At 44.8% G+C, this 15,871-nt stretch overlaps 1 protein-coding gene across 4 annotated transcripts; it reads right to left on the bottom strand.

Annotated features, from left to right (window-relative positions):
• Positions 1-1,904: 1,904 nt before the first annotated feature.
• Positions 1,905-9,843, bottom strand: HIC1 (HIC ZBTB transcriptional repressor 1). Of its 4 annotated transcripts, none has more exons than XM_073667676.1 (2): positions 9,584-9,843; positions 1,905-4,722 (listed from the first exon to the last, which is right to left on the bottom strand). In XM_073667676.1, the coding sequence occupies exons 1-2, from the start codon at positions 9,606-9,608 to the stop codon at positions 2,795-2,797; spliced, it is 1,953 nt and encodes a 650-aa protein (XP_073523777.1). In that variant the 5' UTR covers positions 9,609-9,843; the 3' UTR covers positions 1,905-2,794. The 4 variants fall into 4 exon arrangements, with proteins under 4 accessions (XP_073523777.1, XP_073523776.1, XP_073523778.1 ...); XM_073667675.1 differs by lacking the exon at positions 9,584-9,843 and adding an exon at positions 8,363-8,571; XM_073667677.1 differs by lacking the exon at positions 9,584-9,843 and adding an exon at positions 5,856-5,980.
• Positions 9,844-15,871: the final 6,028 nt, after the last annotated feature.

Raw genomic sequence — 15,871 nt, forward strand, 5'->3', positions numbered from 1 at the left:
TTGCCTACAAGAAAAATCATTGATGTCTGAATAGGGCTTTAGTGATCTTTAAATTTACACAATCTTCTGAAGGGTTTATTGTCAACGTCACCATTTCAGTAAATGGCAGTATAATAATCCTTAGATACCACATATGGCAAAGATAAGACAATGGATAGAATGCCAGAAATGTGTCAATATATATATATATATATATATATATATATATATATATATGTGTACTTTATCAATAATAAATAGGAAAGCTTGTTTTATGCAAATAAAAAGGTAAAAAAATAAAATAAAAACATATTAAACTGGTTGTCTAAATATATTGTATACATATATACGTAGTGTATATTTTGTATTAGCACCAGTAAATAATGGCAATATTCCTATATGTTGTTTGTATGTAAAAGTTTCCAAAGGTATCGGAAAAAATGACTTGGAAACCCTGGTTGTAAGTGAAACTGCTACTCCTATCTGGTAAAAACTCTGATCTCTGACAGGTCATGCAGCAGTTATGGAGATGGTGGCTTTGGAGCTATTCTCCATGAAATGATGACAATACTATTAGGAAGCACAGTCTGTTTAATTGTTTTTCCTTAAATGAGGCAACTTGATAAAATAAGTTAGATAAGTACAAGACGTCCATGTGAGTGAGCCCTCAGAAAACACGTGGACTGATGAGATCAAGGATGATCTGCTCTGGCTTCTCCCAGCTGCAGCAAGTAAGTAACATACAACCATTTACATGTTCCAGCAATTGGTTACAGGTGAAGCAGGAGCAGAACAATGGGTAATGCTAACAGTCCTGGAACTTTATTAACTCTTATATTGACCTCTGTCTTTGAGAAGAAGGTAATGTCTGAGGTATCTACAGGAGGTGACACCTAAGGAGATATTATACATAAGCATAGCTGACACAGTATGGTATTCATATGTTTATTTCAGGTTGTGATCTCATTTTGTGGTCTCTGTTCATCACCAGTTTAACATTCATCAATATGTGACACAGTGACTGACTGTATAATACAAAGTATAGTCCTCAATCCTAGTAGGATTCACACTGTGATCTGTGAGAACAAGACACCAAAGGCAGAAAACCAATGTCAGCTCAGCAGCTGTGGGAGCACTTCTGTGTAATGCCATGGATTGTGAACCTCTGGTTATTATAGACATATGCAGGTACCCACATCTTCACAGTTGGCACATAATATAATACATTGGATGATTGCCTATCTACAGTCAGCACATTAACTTGCACATAAACAGTCTTTGCCCCCCTCCCATTAGTGGTTATTGTGTTGGCTCTTACAGGAGAGCAGGCTTTGGTCTCAGCATAAGGCACTGTACCAAGAAGGTTGGGGTTGATTTGGTTTTGATACTGCTCCAATGTAATAATGTCTTTGGTGTGGGGTTAGGGTTGTGGAGGCAATGGGGGATTGCACATGTAATAAAGCATAGACGCTCAGCTCCTGATTCTGGAAACCTGAGCTTATTGCTGTAAAGCCCTGCAGAAGCAGTTAACTCCTGCTCAACTGGAGGATTGCTGGTCTTACAAAATACTAGGCATCAAGTGGTATAATGGTTAAGGCACAATAGTCTCCAGGAGACCTCATTACAATACAAAAATATTCATATACTACACTGTGCAGACAGCACAAATCAGTATTCCCGCATCACACACGCACCCAGAGACTAGTTGCTTTGGTCCCCCAATAATGTGGGGGTGAGGAAGAGTTGGGAAATAATGACTGGGAAAGGTGTCATTTCTGGGAAGTAAACACCCTTACTTGACATCTATAGTGGGTGTGAGTGGACCTATGCGGCAATTCACAGTGCCCCAACCTGGCAGGCAACATCCCTCTCTGCTCTGCTTCAGGTGGCCATTATGGCTATGGTATATCATGAATTGCCACATCCCATGTCACAGGATCATAGTGCTCCCCCTGTCACTTGGCAGACATGAGCTACTTGTCTCCTGGCTTCTAGGGACAGTAGGCTGGGGATGGTTGGCTCAGGATCTGAACCGCATTGTTGTGGCTCAGTGAAGGCGTTGTGATTGCTCAACAGGCAGACAGTTGAGTCATGCTTATTCTTCTGAAATGGACACATGAAGACTAGAGTCATCTGTGGACGCTCAGGACTCATAGGAAGTCAGTGTCAGGGTCTTCTACCAACATATTTCATAGAGTAATTACTAGCATTGCAGATGAAGCACAGCTTGTTCCAATCATCCCCAATCCATTGTCACTAATGCAAGTCAAGGGCAACTTATACGCACATTGCTAGTTATCGCTATTAGTCTGTCTAGTGATCCTGGGAAAGCCTCTTCACATCTTTACAGGGCATTCAATATTGCATAGCTGCTGTACACTTGGGAAATACTGATTTATGCATCTGATTGTCCTTACAATACAAAAAAATACAATATTACTTCTATATAAATGTCCACCATTCATAGGTCAATAAGCAGCAACTCTCACCACTACCTTGGGCAGAGGAAAAGGTTGTCTACATGGTGGAGGGATTTTCTTTTCTGGCTCTTGCGGGATAGTGCACCAAAGCCTTTGCACAAGTCCCTCTGAAAGTGCTTCCCCAATGTGACAACTCTGCTTGGTCACTCAGTGATTCACATGATCAAGCTACCACTTTAGTCTTTGGAAATCATTGTTTGGAAGCCCAGAATCTGCAGCCAAGCAATGGGCATTGCAGGTTGATCACTGGGAAAATAAATTGTCTGTATGGTCCACCTTGGTGCACGTTTTTGATTTTGAGTCACTTTTGATTTGTAGACCCAAAAATAAAGGAGTTAAGGAGAAGAGAACCTTTCAATGATCCTATCAGTGCCCAGGAGCTGACTTTGGGTTAAGACCTCAGCAGCCTTTTCTTGGGTTAGTCCAAACTGTTCTGCTGTGAATTTAGCCAAAGGGTATAGGCTCTCTATAGTTTTTGGATCATTGAGAAAGTGTGAGGTCTGGGACAAGATTTCAGCTGCTTTCTCTTGTTTAAGGCCTAGATGATCTGCAGTAAACTTGGCCATAGCATAGACACTGTCAGAAAAGTCCAGCTTGGGCTTTCCATCTGGTCCAGTGGTGTGCATTTTCATGTGGCTAATGAGGTTTCTCTGCTGAGCAAACTTTCCCCCACATACTTGACATTCATATGGTTTTTCCCCAGAATGGATCCTCATGTGCTCTGTCAGGCGATATTGTCTGGTGAAACGCATCCCACAAGCATCACAGGCAAATGGTTTGAGCCCAAGGTGGCTTCTCATGTGACGGGTCATTGTGCCTCTTTGGGTGAACTTCTTTCCACAAATACTACATGGGTAAGGACGAGTGAGCCAATGAGTCTTCTCATGCTGACGTAAGGTGGCTGGGTCTTTGTAGGACTTCTCACAGGAGGAGCACCTGTAGGGTCTGATTATGTCCCCCAAACTTTGACTGGTCTTTTCTAGAAAAGGCACTGGAGGCTCCATGATATCTTTATGGTACAGTTCTTCTTCATTATGAGCTTCCACATGGGCATTGAGTTGCTCACTGCTAGGGAAGCCTTTCCCACAGGGAATACAGACATACAGGTTGTCTCCATAGCTCTCTGGATCATACAGGTGGTTACAATGGTATCTCTCAAGGTTGGATGAAGGAGAGGGATCCCCACTGCTGCCAGTCTCCTCACTGGTACTTTTATCATCATCTGGCTCATTACTCTCAATGCTGGGATATCTAGGCTGCTGAGATAAAGGGGAACTCTCCCCTTTCTCCTCTCTGTCCAAGTCTTTCTCTCGATCACTTTCATCCACATAATTTCCAATTGGCTCAGGCTTCATCCAGTCAAACATCAGATCACGACTCTCATTCCTAAGGTGACTGTTAGAAATGCTGTTTCTAAAGGGTTCAGGGTGTGGGACTGGTGGGGTGCTAGCCAGCTTTGGATAGCCATGGATTTGATCTTTGTAAGAGTTGCTGTTGGTCAGAACACTGGCGCTAATTGGGGGGCTGTCTGGTCTGCCTGATATGGGGGGATCCCTGGTTTCAGGTCCATCTGAATGGAGCTGATTAGATGGTCGGCTTGGGCTTTTCTTGGAAAGGTCTAGTCCACACAAGGGAGAGCAATGCCTTTCTGGTGGGCACAGCCCATGCTGGTGTAGCTGGTTCCCCTGAGATATAGAGGCATAAAGCTCTCCACAGTGTGTGTTAAGGGGGTTCACTGGTTCTCCAGGTGGTATGTCTACTGGTCTTGGAGTTGAATTAAAACATGATTGGATGACAGGAGTTGTGGCTCTCAGTCCCCTTCCAAGACTCCCATAACCCGGGTAACCTGCTGTCCTTACATGGCAGTATTTTCCATTTCTCTTCAGCTTCTTCTTGCAAAGAGATACCAGGTCAGCAATCTGAAGGTAGCTGGCAGCTGCCAGGACAGCCCCAAAGAGCTGCTCACTAGTTGGCTCACCATCTCCCAATCTTCCTGTGTAAATGAAGTCTAGAATTATTCTGAAGATGCTGGGGCTGACCATTTCGTGGTCGAGGTTGATCAAGTTATCGTGGACAACCAGTGATTTCAAGTAGACACTGCTAGCAGCTAAAATGTTCTTATGTGCCCTGAACAGGGCGTTCTGTACCACTATGATCACATCGCACAGGAAGCCTTTAGTCCTCTGGCTGTTGAGCTGCAGGAGAAGCTGTCTGGAATGACTTGGTACCTCCATGGCATCCAGCATCGTGTTCAGTTGTCCACCTTCAGAAACACAGACAAGTCATCATTAGTCACTCAGCTGTGGGTATTACCTACTTACTAAGCATGAGACAGATGAACAACTCCGGAAAAGGAAGACCAGTATTTATTAAAGGTGGGCACCGGGCACAATTCTCATTAGGTTGGTGCACTGATCCTAATATCTGTGGTTAAATCAGTTCTCTAGGTTCTATAAAGAACCAATGCTAGAACACCAGGACTCAGACGCTAAGGGAGGATGTGCTGAAACTTATTGTCCCACAGGTTCCAGACAGTGTAAAAATCTGGAGTAGCTATAGGTTATATAATATATGTAACCATCGTGATTAATATACTTATTTTACTCTATACGATGTACCCCCGACACTTACATTGTAGTTCCGAATATTTATCCCCAGTATTATCTGCTCATTAATTTCCTGAATAATTAGGTAATAAAGCGTGATCTTGTGCCCAGCAAAGCCAAGTGCCCAAACTAATACCCTGTCCATATTTTACCTACACCTCCAGACACAATGTAACGGGCACAGCTATCTGGCATTCGTTGTAAATTCAGATCCTCCTGATACAAGACAGCACAACACTGCAATCCATCATGACACAAGTACAGCTGCTATGTACCCTCCTGTCATACAGTGGATATATGTATGTAAGGTATATGTGTGTGCAGCTATATGCGTAGATCTTCCTTCATCCCTATCTGCGCTATTCCCTCTAAGCTGTGCCCTCTGGAAATGACAGAGTTAAAAAAAAACAACAACCCAACATACTGCAGACAGGTATATCTGTATCTGCGACCCCTGACTTCATTAGTGTGGTATATTAACACTTTTCTTCCTGGATTGCTTTGATTAGAAGGAGCACTGCCTGTGAGTATACCCGAAATAACACAGCTGAGCAGCAAGTGCAAAATGCTGGGGAACAAGAGGCAAGCAGAAGAAAATGAGTGTTGAACGGGGCTTCATAGGCGTGAGTGTATGGGGGGCAATGCTGCTGAAAAGTATTAACGTGTGAGGAGAGGGGCTGCTGAGGAGTAAGTGGGAGAAGCAGTGGAGTACCTGTCTGAGAGGATGCAGCATGCAGAATGACAGAGACTCTGCGGTCAGTGGTAGAAAGTAAGTGCGGAGCTTCCCAACCTTTCCTCCTCATCATGGTGTCCGATGCCTTGTGCCACCTGATCTCCTATACATACTGCTTTTATCCCCTGCACATGTGGGGCTGGGGGTGGCTACAATCCCTCGTAGGCATTAATACAATGACATCATCAGCACAGATGAGGAACCAGCAGCTTCACATCACTCCACCTTCCTGTACTCTGACAGGTGATCCCCTCACAGAAATATCTCAGTATCCCCATTTATATCACCTCCCCACCTTATGCATGAATCTGTCTGTGCCCTAGCCCTATCTAAAAAGAAAAGCTGGCAGCACTCCAATAAGCTGCGCAAAAATGTGGACTTTTATTAGCCCATGTGGCAGCGACGTTTCGGTCCTCACACAGGACCTTCCTCAAGCCTATCTGTCTACCTATGTTGCAGCCGCACTGGTGCTGCTTTAGATGTTTTAATTATCTATCTATGATAGAAGATTCATGTCACTTCCTATTTTACATAATTTTGGCCCCTAAATTTTGGCTCCAGTTTCGGACAATTTGCTACTAGAATCTAATAATTTGCATCCCCATGTTGTCACTCGCACAGCTCCTGTCACATTATAATTAGGTGCTAAGAAGTTTTAGCTGGGGTATAATCCTAGTTCTGTTATTATTACACATAGGGAGGGATTCCCAACGTTGGAAATAGAAGTTGGGTGTGATCCCCACCGCTTCTCCTGCCGTGTACAGGTGGATTTATGGCTGGGATCACTATCAGTAATCTGCTCTGATTTATTGATCTGATAAGGAAGAGCAAAGCAGGAAAATTGAGAACGCAGGGAAACCATGCACGATTAATAATCTCTATTGGAAGGCAAATCACCTTCTAGTCTCATACATCACATAATTGTACGTTTTACGCATCATACTGAATATACAAAACATGGAGAGTGAGAGGAAAAGGTCAAGTGTAGGTGTATTCTTCATGACATTATTAATAACCATGATCTGACCCCGGGATTACATTTTATAATTTTTAATTTATTACGTAGAATTTTCTAAAACAATATTTTTTATGACTTTAGTATAAAAAAAATTGTACTTCTACATAAAGAGGAAAATTGCAATACTCATAATCTAATTTTATAGCTATCAACTTAATAAATACAATTATTAGTTCATATAACGAGATAAGTTTTAATGGTCTAATTACATAAAGGGAGGACAGATTTAATCCTGTATCATACACTAAGGAATTTAAAGATGTGAATAATTTAACAAGACAAAATATTAATTTTGTATTTTTTTTCTTCCTTTTCTGATTATTATTATTATTTTTGTAATCGACGTTTGACCAGTTCTACACCGGAGGTGACTTTTCACCAGCGATAACTTTGTTGCTATTTTTATTGTTACATTCATTGTTTAGAAAATTGTATGAGATTATTTGTAAACACAAATTTATTTGTATCTTCTTTTTGTGTTCCGTTTGTCTGACATTTACAAAGATCTATATTTGTAGGTGTTGCATTTTTTTGTTATTACTTGTTTTACATGGGTATGCTTTTTATTTGTCCTGAATCCACAAATCAATGTGATCAAGATAAATTAATTATTAATATAATTATTAGTAGTAGTAGTAAAAATAATAATTAACAATTACTTGAACTAGATGAACTTTTTTATCTATTGTATTAATTATGTAATTAATTAATATAAGAATAAATAACATTTATATCACTCATTATTACATATTTTTTTTCTCCATTTTCTTAGTTTCTGCTCAGATTTTTGCATCACTAATAACTGATATTTAAACAAAAATGATAACATTTTCACTTTTCCCACTATATTTCTATTTATTTACACGCAGTACAATAGAGTCGATCTAATAATAGTAGTCAGATAGGGGGTGACATGGGAATGGTCCTCATCATTAGTGCTAGTAATACTATTATTATATTCTGCCTGTATATACAGAGACCGCCGGCATTAACTCCTTCCATGCTGTAGCCGGGCTGCCTTATGAGAAGCAGCTGCTCTATACTGGGGCGGTGACTGCCCTTATTGTGCCCGGTGGTGGCATCGGTCTGCGTCTTACAGAATGGCACTTCTGCAGCCATGATATATCGCTACGACAATGGGCACAGAGGGGTGATCGGTTGGTGGCACCATCAGATTCTGTGCCCTGCATAGGTGGCACTGGCACATCGGTGGCATTCACGTACACCCTGCCAATGATGATCGTCATGTTCCCTGTCGCCTGCTCAGGTTCAGTAACAAGCGATGATATTGATGCTGTCTTGACAAGAGTCATGGCTCCCCCCAGGTGTTGGCACCAACGAATGATCTGATATAACTGGCAGTGATTTATATTCATTCACCCTGAGCTTCGCACAGACTTGAGTTATTCTGACTTTTCTAGAGGCTTTGATGCCATCCTGTGCCCCATGCCACACCGTGCCACCAAACCCCAGCAGGATCTTACCCCTGATCCCCCCAGATCTGTGCACTGGTCCCACCCTGCCCCAGCCCCGTGTGCCCCATTACCTGGCCGCCCAGTGGTGTCCACACAGCTGATCTGTGAGTGAGTGACCATCCCCGGCTGTGGCAGCTGCCAGCCTCCCCGGCAGTGCCCTCCGGCAGTGCCCTCCGCCGCGCTGGGATGTTGGGGAGATAATGGAGCCTCTGTGCGGAGCTGTTAGCGCCCCATGTGATGTGTAGCTATATTAAACTACAAGGTAAAATCCAGGGCAGGAACTTCAAGTGACCCCAAAGTGAACTTCACACACAGCGAAACTGCTTCTTAAAGAGACAGTGCGCTGTTTCCTACTGGTGTCATAGGATGGAGGAGTCCCCCAGGACCAGAACCCACAGATTATTAACCCACTCATCGATGTACTGGGGATCCCCTCCTCTACCACCAAATACACCAGAGCGATCACTACAGATCCCAGAGATCCATCATCCACATCTGCCCGACTTCGCTCCCTTAGAAACCAGACAAGGACCAGGACACAGGAAACCGCATCCACCCTACTGTGAGGACGATTCAGTCTCATGCATGCGTTTTTCCTGCCAGGGAGAAGCATAACAAATATGCAGCATTTCTGCATCGTGGGCACATGGCCTCAGTTCGATCTGTTATTTACAATCTCGTCCATACAATCTGTGAGTATATTTTGGCACATCCCTTTTTACGTACAATCTCACGCATTCGGTCTGTACGATCTGTTGTATCCAATCCTCATTCATTCATTCATTCATTCATTCATTCATTCAATCTCATTCATCCGATCTCAGGACCCCTCCATCAGATGTGATGCAGATAGAAGGGGGTCTGGAGCGATCAGGACTTCCTCTCCCAGTGACATTAACCTCTGACTTGCTGAGGACTGATTGGACAGAAGTATTTGATATACTAATGAAGAATGATATAGGGTAAAATAATCTAATAATGACCGCAAAGGGATGTAAAGCACTGAGCACTGGCCCCCTCCATGCCATGTCCTGGCAGTGCCCGCAGATGGGCATCAGCTCTGGCGTCACAGACACTTCAGCAAAGTGACAGATAAAACAACTTGGAGATAGAAAACTTATAAGACCCCCCCCTCAGGATCGCACAAGGCGACGCTGCACTGTGGGCACCTGAAGTAGAGGACTGGACCTACTGGCACATTACCCAGGGCTTAGAGGGGCACAGCCGTGATGACAGCGGCTGCGATAACATGACATTAGGTGGTACAGGCTGGCATAGACGGTAGAGCATACCTTGGGGGTCCTCTCTGAAACCCATTCCCCGCTGGAGAGGTTCCCAGGAAGGTGTCGTCCTGGCCAGTTGTGCCCGGCTCCTCTCCTCCCGGGTCTCTGGTCCTGCTGCTGTGCTGCTCCTTCCTCTGCTCTCACACTGCCACCTTGTGCTCAGCAGCCGGGCTCTGCCCTATTATCACACTCCGCACAGACTCTGCCCTGTGTGAGGGGCCGGGGAGGACCCTGTGCGAGGTCTGTGCGGCGCCTCCTCTGGTCACTGCCCGGTGTGTGCCCTGCAGACGGCCGGTCAGTGCGCGGCCCCCCAGGCCAGTCCGCCCTCCTCCCGGCAGGTCCGGGGGTCCCGACAGCCGCACTGCCCAGGTGACCCCTCTGTGGGAGACCCTCATCATCACCTGACAAGTAGTAATCTCTAGGTGTCCTCCACTACAGTCATAATTAATATCATTATCCATGTGGTGTCACTAACGTCCATCTATCGCGCTCTACAGATATCTGCAGTGTGCACAGCCTCCAAAATATGCTCCAAACCTCTTCAATAAATCCGCAAAAAAATGGAAGCAGCACTCCAGCGATACTATGTAAAAAGTACCAGTCCTGTTTATTCTGAGACCCACAACAAGCCCTGGTTTAAGACAAAGGTTCAGGGACCTGGACCAATAACTGCCACATGGGCCAGTAAAAGTCCCCTACTGCTTTGCATTATATCGCTGGAGTGCTGCTTCCATTTTGTGGATGTAACAGGAAAAAATGACAGCACTCCCATCTCAAAAAGGTACAACAAATATATTTATTACAATCTCCATGGACACAACCTTTCCGCTCTGGCAATGAGTCTTTTTCATTGTAATAGCCAAAATGTTGTGCTGATCAGTTTGGAATAAATAATATTTTTTTCACCTTTTTTTAAACGTGAGTGCTATTTTTTATTTTATATATGCAGTAGTCCAGTGGTCCCGACCTTGTGGCTTGTACCCTCCCTTTATTTGATTGGTGATGCTTTATTATTTTTTGGAATTATCTATCTATCATTCATTTATGTCCTATCACATATCTATCTATCTATCTATCTATCTATCTATCTATCTATCTATCTATCTATCTATCTATCGTATCTGGGTTTGTTCACATGACCGTATTTTCGGTTCCAGTGCTATCCATTAAAAAAACTGACTGCACTCAGACCAATGTTATTCAATGGGGCAGTGCAGATGAATGATTTTTTTCAGTGACTGAATCTACTGTTAAAAAAGTTGCAGGATGCACTAGTTTCTTTCTTAAATCAGACGAGACTCACCAATTTAAGTCTATGGGTCTGAGAAAAATATCCAATGCCATAGGGAGACAGTATAGCATCTGATTTTTATGGATATATTGCAATTCTGTAACAAACTGTAAATGGTCCTGTAAATGATTAATAGCTTCTGCTATAAAAAACGGATTGTATACAGACTGCACATGGATGACAAGTGAGAATACATTTTTTTTTTTTTTAAATACTGTGGTGCGACCCTAGCCTCTGTGTCTATAAACCAAAAGAATGCAGCATTTCAGAACAATATGAAATTCAAAAACAATGATTTTATAGTTCCATAGCAATGGGCCAATAAAATCCTAATTTTTGTGTTTCAAATACTTCAAATTTCTTTTTTGTTTTTGGATATTTATACAAGTAAAGATTCTGGAACCAGGACCCCGAGTCTTAGGGCAGAGACAGACTGCTGTACTTCTCGTGTGAGGATCGCATCATAAACCTTGTACTGACCGGCAACCCTCCTGACCTGAGCTTGACAGCTGCATAAAAATACATCACGCTGTCATGTTCAGGTCAGGAGCGGTGCTGGGCAGTCCGTGCAGTGCAATGCGATCCTCACACAAGAAATACCGCCGTGTGTCTCTGCGCTTACTCTCACATCTTGGATACACAGCGCTGCTCTACTTTTTTTTTTTTTAAATAAAATGTACACCAAATATCTAGGTTTATGTTAATATGCACATACAGTATATGTCAATCTTTATCAGGTGTGCGAAAGTTTTTCTCATCTGAGGGCCACATTATCAAGTTGAATCACTCCCATGGGCGCAATAAAAGGGGTATTACTCCATAGTGAGACATTTCTGGCATATCAGAAGTGAATGCCATAAATACCTGATAGTAATCCAGAGAGTGGAACCTGCACATATGGGAAGAATGGGGGTCCATTTCACCTTCAGCAGTTGAGAGAGGAAGGCCATATGCAGTGACGTACCACCAATGGTGGCAGGCCACGCAGCTGCTGTGTGACCCGTAACCCAGGGGACCCGGTGCAAGCGCCGCCTGTCATCACACATTCAACTGTATCTGCATCCTGGTATCACACACAGTGTAGGAAAGAAAGTGCGACACAAAGGGATGAGGGGAAGGGAGTCTATGCACTAGGGAAAGGGGGAAGTGGAGACGTCCTAGGCTGATCTGCAGTCAACCTGTCTCCCCTAACGTCCTTATATTGGTTCCTTACCAATCACCACACAGAAACCTATCCCTGTATTTACCTAGCGCTTGGCCCTGGATAGGGAAGGGGGGGGTGAGCGCTAGTCGATCCCCACTGACAACTAAAGACAGCAAGTGGAGACAGACACGGGGGGGGGGGGGGGGGAGTAGCTTAGCTTGAGTCGATTTCAGAGATGGCACACACGACCTCTTAGCACCAGAGAGGAAGTAATAACTGCACTTGCTCCAAGCCTTCACAAGGGGTTATGTGAATATCACCGGCACCTCCCTCAAGCAAAAGCCAGTATTTAAACACCCAGCCTGGGTGTCAATTAGCCGGAGGGAGATAGCCGCTGAGTCCTAGAGGGAGACAGCTAAGAAGGTGTCTGTAATGCCAAATGAAGAGATTTCTGCAACCAACTGCAGGGCGACTGTCTGTCACTTCTGGACACACCCATCACACCTGGATATGGATACAGTTGAAAGTAATGATGAAAGAGGGATCATCAGCTGATGCTGCCTCCTCCATCATTCTTCCTCAGCATCTGACGTCTCAAGGCAGCGGGCGTGACGATGTCACTGCATGGTATCCGCTGAGCCGACATGTACGGCGCTTCAGATCGCTCGCTGCAGCAACCGGAGCAACCGGAGCAGCCGTTGAACGAGGAGAAGAGGTGAGTATTGTTATTATCTTTTTTGTTTAATCAGTGAGTACATTGTTGTGGCCATAATACTTAATGGAGGACTATGGGGAGTGCATTCTACTATATGGATGACTATGGGGAGTGCATTTTACTGTACGGAGGACTATGGGGAGTGCATTATACTATTTGGAGGACTATGGGGTGCTGTAAAATAAATGTAGGCCTATGTGGCCCATTATACTATATGAAGGGTTATGTGGGGGCTATTATAATATTTGGAGGGCTATATCTAAGCCTTTCTACTTTTTTGAGGGCTATGTGGGGGCCATTAAACTGTATGCAAGCAATTATACAGTATGAAGGTTTGTGTGGGGTCCATCAGACTGTGTGGAGGGCTGTGTGGGGGTCATTATACTGTTTGAAGGGATAGTGGGGGCCATGATACAGTGTGGAGAGGTGTGGGGCCATTATACTGCATGGAAGGCTGTCTGGAGGTCACAGTTGGGGGATCATACTGTGATAGACTCACCATACTTTGTCAGGGGAGTTGAGGAGGGGTATAGTAGGGTCATCATACTGTGCATGTGGAGGTAGTCACGGTGAGGGTATCATACAGTGTTTGTGTGGCACTTTTGATGGCATCATACTTTATGGGTGCAATGAAAGGGAATCTAGGGGTTTCAATAGGAGGAAAATTACTTATTTTTAATGGCTGCAAAGGTGTGAGCTATGGTCTTCTATGACACCGCCGAATATTGATTTTTTTTGTTGTTGGGGGGACCCAATTAGAACTTTTGCTATGTGGTTCCACAATTTCTATGTATGCCCCTGGCCAAATTCAAATGCCATAAACTACAATGTGAAGCACCTCAAGCATACATAAATAGAGTGGTAAAGGGAAGCTTTTCTCCTAAAATTTATGGGAGACATAGATGACTGTGTGTCACCCTTCGTTTCTTTAATACACTGCTCAACAAAATAAAGGGAACTCTCAAATAACACATCCTAGATCTGAATGAATGAAATATTCTCATTGAATACTTTGTTCTGTACAAAGTTGAATGTGCTGACAACAGAATCAGATGAAAATCATCAATGGAAATCAAATTTATTAACCAATGGAGGCCTGGATTTGGAGTCCCCTCCAAAATTAAAGTGAAAAAACACACTACAGGCTGATCCAACTTTGATGTAATGTCCTTAAAACAAGTCAAAATGAGGCTCAGTATTGTGTGTGGCCTCCACGTGCCTGTATGACCTCCCTACAACGCCTGGGCATGCTCCTGATGAGGTTGCAGATGGTCTCCTGTGGGATCTCCTCCCAGACTTGGACTAAAGCATCCGCCAACTCCTGGACAGTCTGTGGTGCAACCAGGGGTGGATTAAGAGTAGCAAGGGCCCCGGGCAGTATATCTGCACATGCGGATATCATGCGGTTCAATGTGCGGATGGTACCCGGGTCTGGAGAAGAGGAGACTCTCCTCCGGACCCGGGTACCATAGTACCTGTAAAAAAAAAAAAGAATAAAATAATAAAAAAAAATATTATACTTACCTTCTGATGGCCCCTGCTCTCTTTATATGATGCGTTCTGGCTTGCCGGCAGCTCACGGTAGACTAAAGGACCTGTTGTGACGTCATTTAGACATGTGACGGGTCACGCGACCGCTGATTTCGGCAGGCCATAAGAAGTATATATTTATTTTTTACCATTATTTTACGGTCACGCTATATAAATGCATGCCGGTTGCATGGATTTATATATAGTGTGACCAAGTTGTCAAGCACTTTCCAAGTGATGCTAAAATCGCTTGGAAAGCGCTTGACAACCCGCATGCGGAAATGCAAGTGAAGAGCGCTTCACATCCGCTTGTCCCTGGCAGGAAAAACGAATGTACAATCCGCATGCGTTTTTTCTGCCAGGGAGATGCAGAAATGCTGAAAAAAAATCTGGAGCATTTCTGCATTGTGGGCACATAGCCTTACATTAATTGTATGACTTAATATTGAGCACACGTAGCCATCTATACACAGCAGGAGGCCGCACGTAGCCATCTATACACAGGAGGAGGCCGCACGTAGCCATCTATACACAAGAGGAGGCTGCACGTAGCCATCTATACACAGGAGGAGGCTGCACGTAGCCATCTATACACAGGAGGAGGCTGCACGTAGTCATCTATACACGGCGCCCCCCCCCCAGAGACAGCGGGAGGCCGCACGCAGTCACACACACACACAAACATATACATACACGCATAAACACATTTGAAACACAAAAATAAATATAAACAGACATCACACAATGATATCTGCCTGCACAAACACACTCAATTACACACACACACACACACACACACACACACACACACACACACCATCCCCCCGACTCCCATCGTCCAGCTCCTCTCCGGTGGTAAGTAGCAGTGCAGGGCGCACACTGCATGACGTCAAGCTAGCAGACACGGCCGCGCACAGGGCAGTGTCTCCTAGCTGTGACACAGGGAAATTAACAGGTGCAGTGCTGGCCCAGCCGAAGAAGAAGCAGCGGCCGTGCGCCGCTGCTGGGGGAGCGATCCGGGGGCCCCCCCGCCTCTGACTGCCGGTATGTGCCGCACATATTATAATGAGGGCAATCTGGCCATGGACCCCCCGGAGCCCCGAGCCCCCTGGAGACCCGGGGCCCCGGGCGGTAGCCCAGATTGCCCTCATTATAATCCGCCTATGGGTGCAACGTGACGTTGGTGGATGGAGCGAGACATGATGTCCCAGATGTGCTCAATCGGATTCAGGTCTGGGGAACGGGCGGGCCAGTCCATAGCTTCAATGCCTTCATCTTGCAGGAACTGCTGACACACTCCAGCCACATGAGGTCTGGCATTGTCCTGCATTAGGAGGAACTCAGGGCCAACCGTACCAGCATATGGTCTCACAAGGGGTCCGAGGATCTCATCTTGGTACCTAATGGCAGTCAGGTTACCTCTGGCGAGCACATGGAGGGATGTGCGGCCCTCCAAAGAAATGCCACCCCACACCATTACTGACCCACTGCCAAACTGGTCATGCTGAAGTATGTTGCAGGCAGCAGATCGCTCTCAACGGCGTCTCCAGACTGTCAAGTCTGTCACATGTGCTCAGTGTGAACCTGCTTTCATCTGTGAAGAGCACAGGGCGCCAG

Source organism: Phyllobates terribilis, unplaced genomic scaffold (genome assembly GCF_046119375.1).
Source record: "Phyllobates terribilis strain yellow unplaced genomic scaffold, ASM4611937v1 Scaffold_2__4_contigs__length_985480577, whole genome shotgun sequence".
Taxonomy (NCBI): Eukaryota; Metazoa; Chordata; class Amphibia; order Anura; family Dendrobatidae; genus Phyllobates; species Phyllobates terribilis.

Excerpts from the sequence above, each read along its gene's own strand:
- HIC1 (XM_073667674.1), bottom strand. The coding sequence starts at position 5,871 with ATGATGAGGAGGAAAGGTTGGGAAGCTCCGCACTTACTTTCTACCACT. Across the intron at positions 4,723-5,777 it reads TGCTGCATCCTCTCAGACAG|GTGGACAACTGAACACGATG; the intron begins GTACTCCACTGC and ends GTGTTTCTGAAG.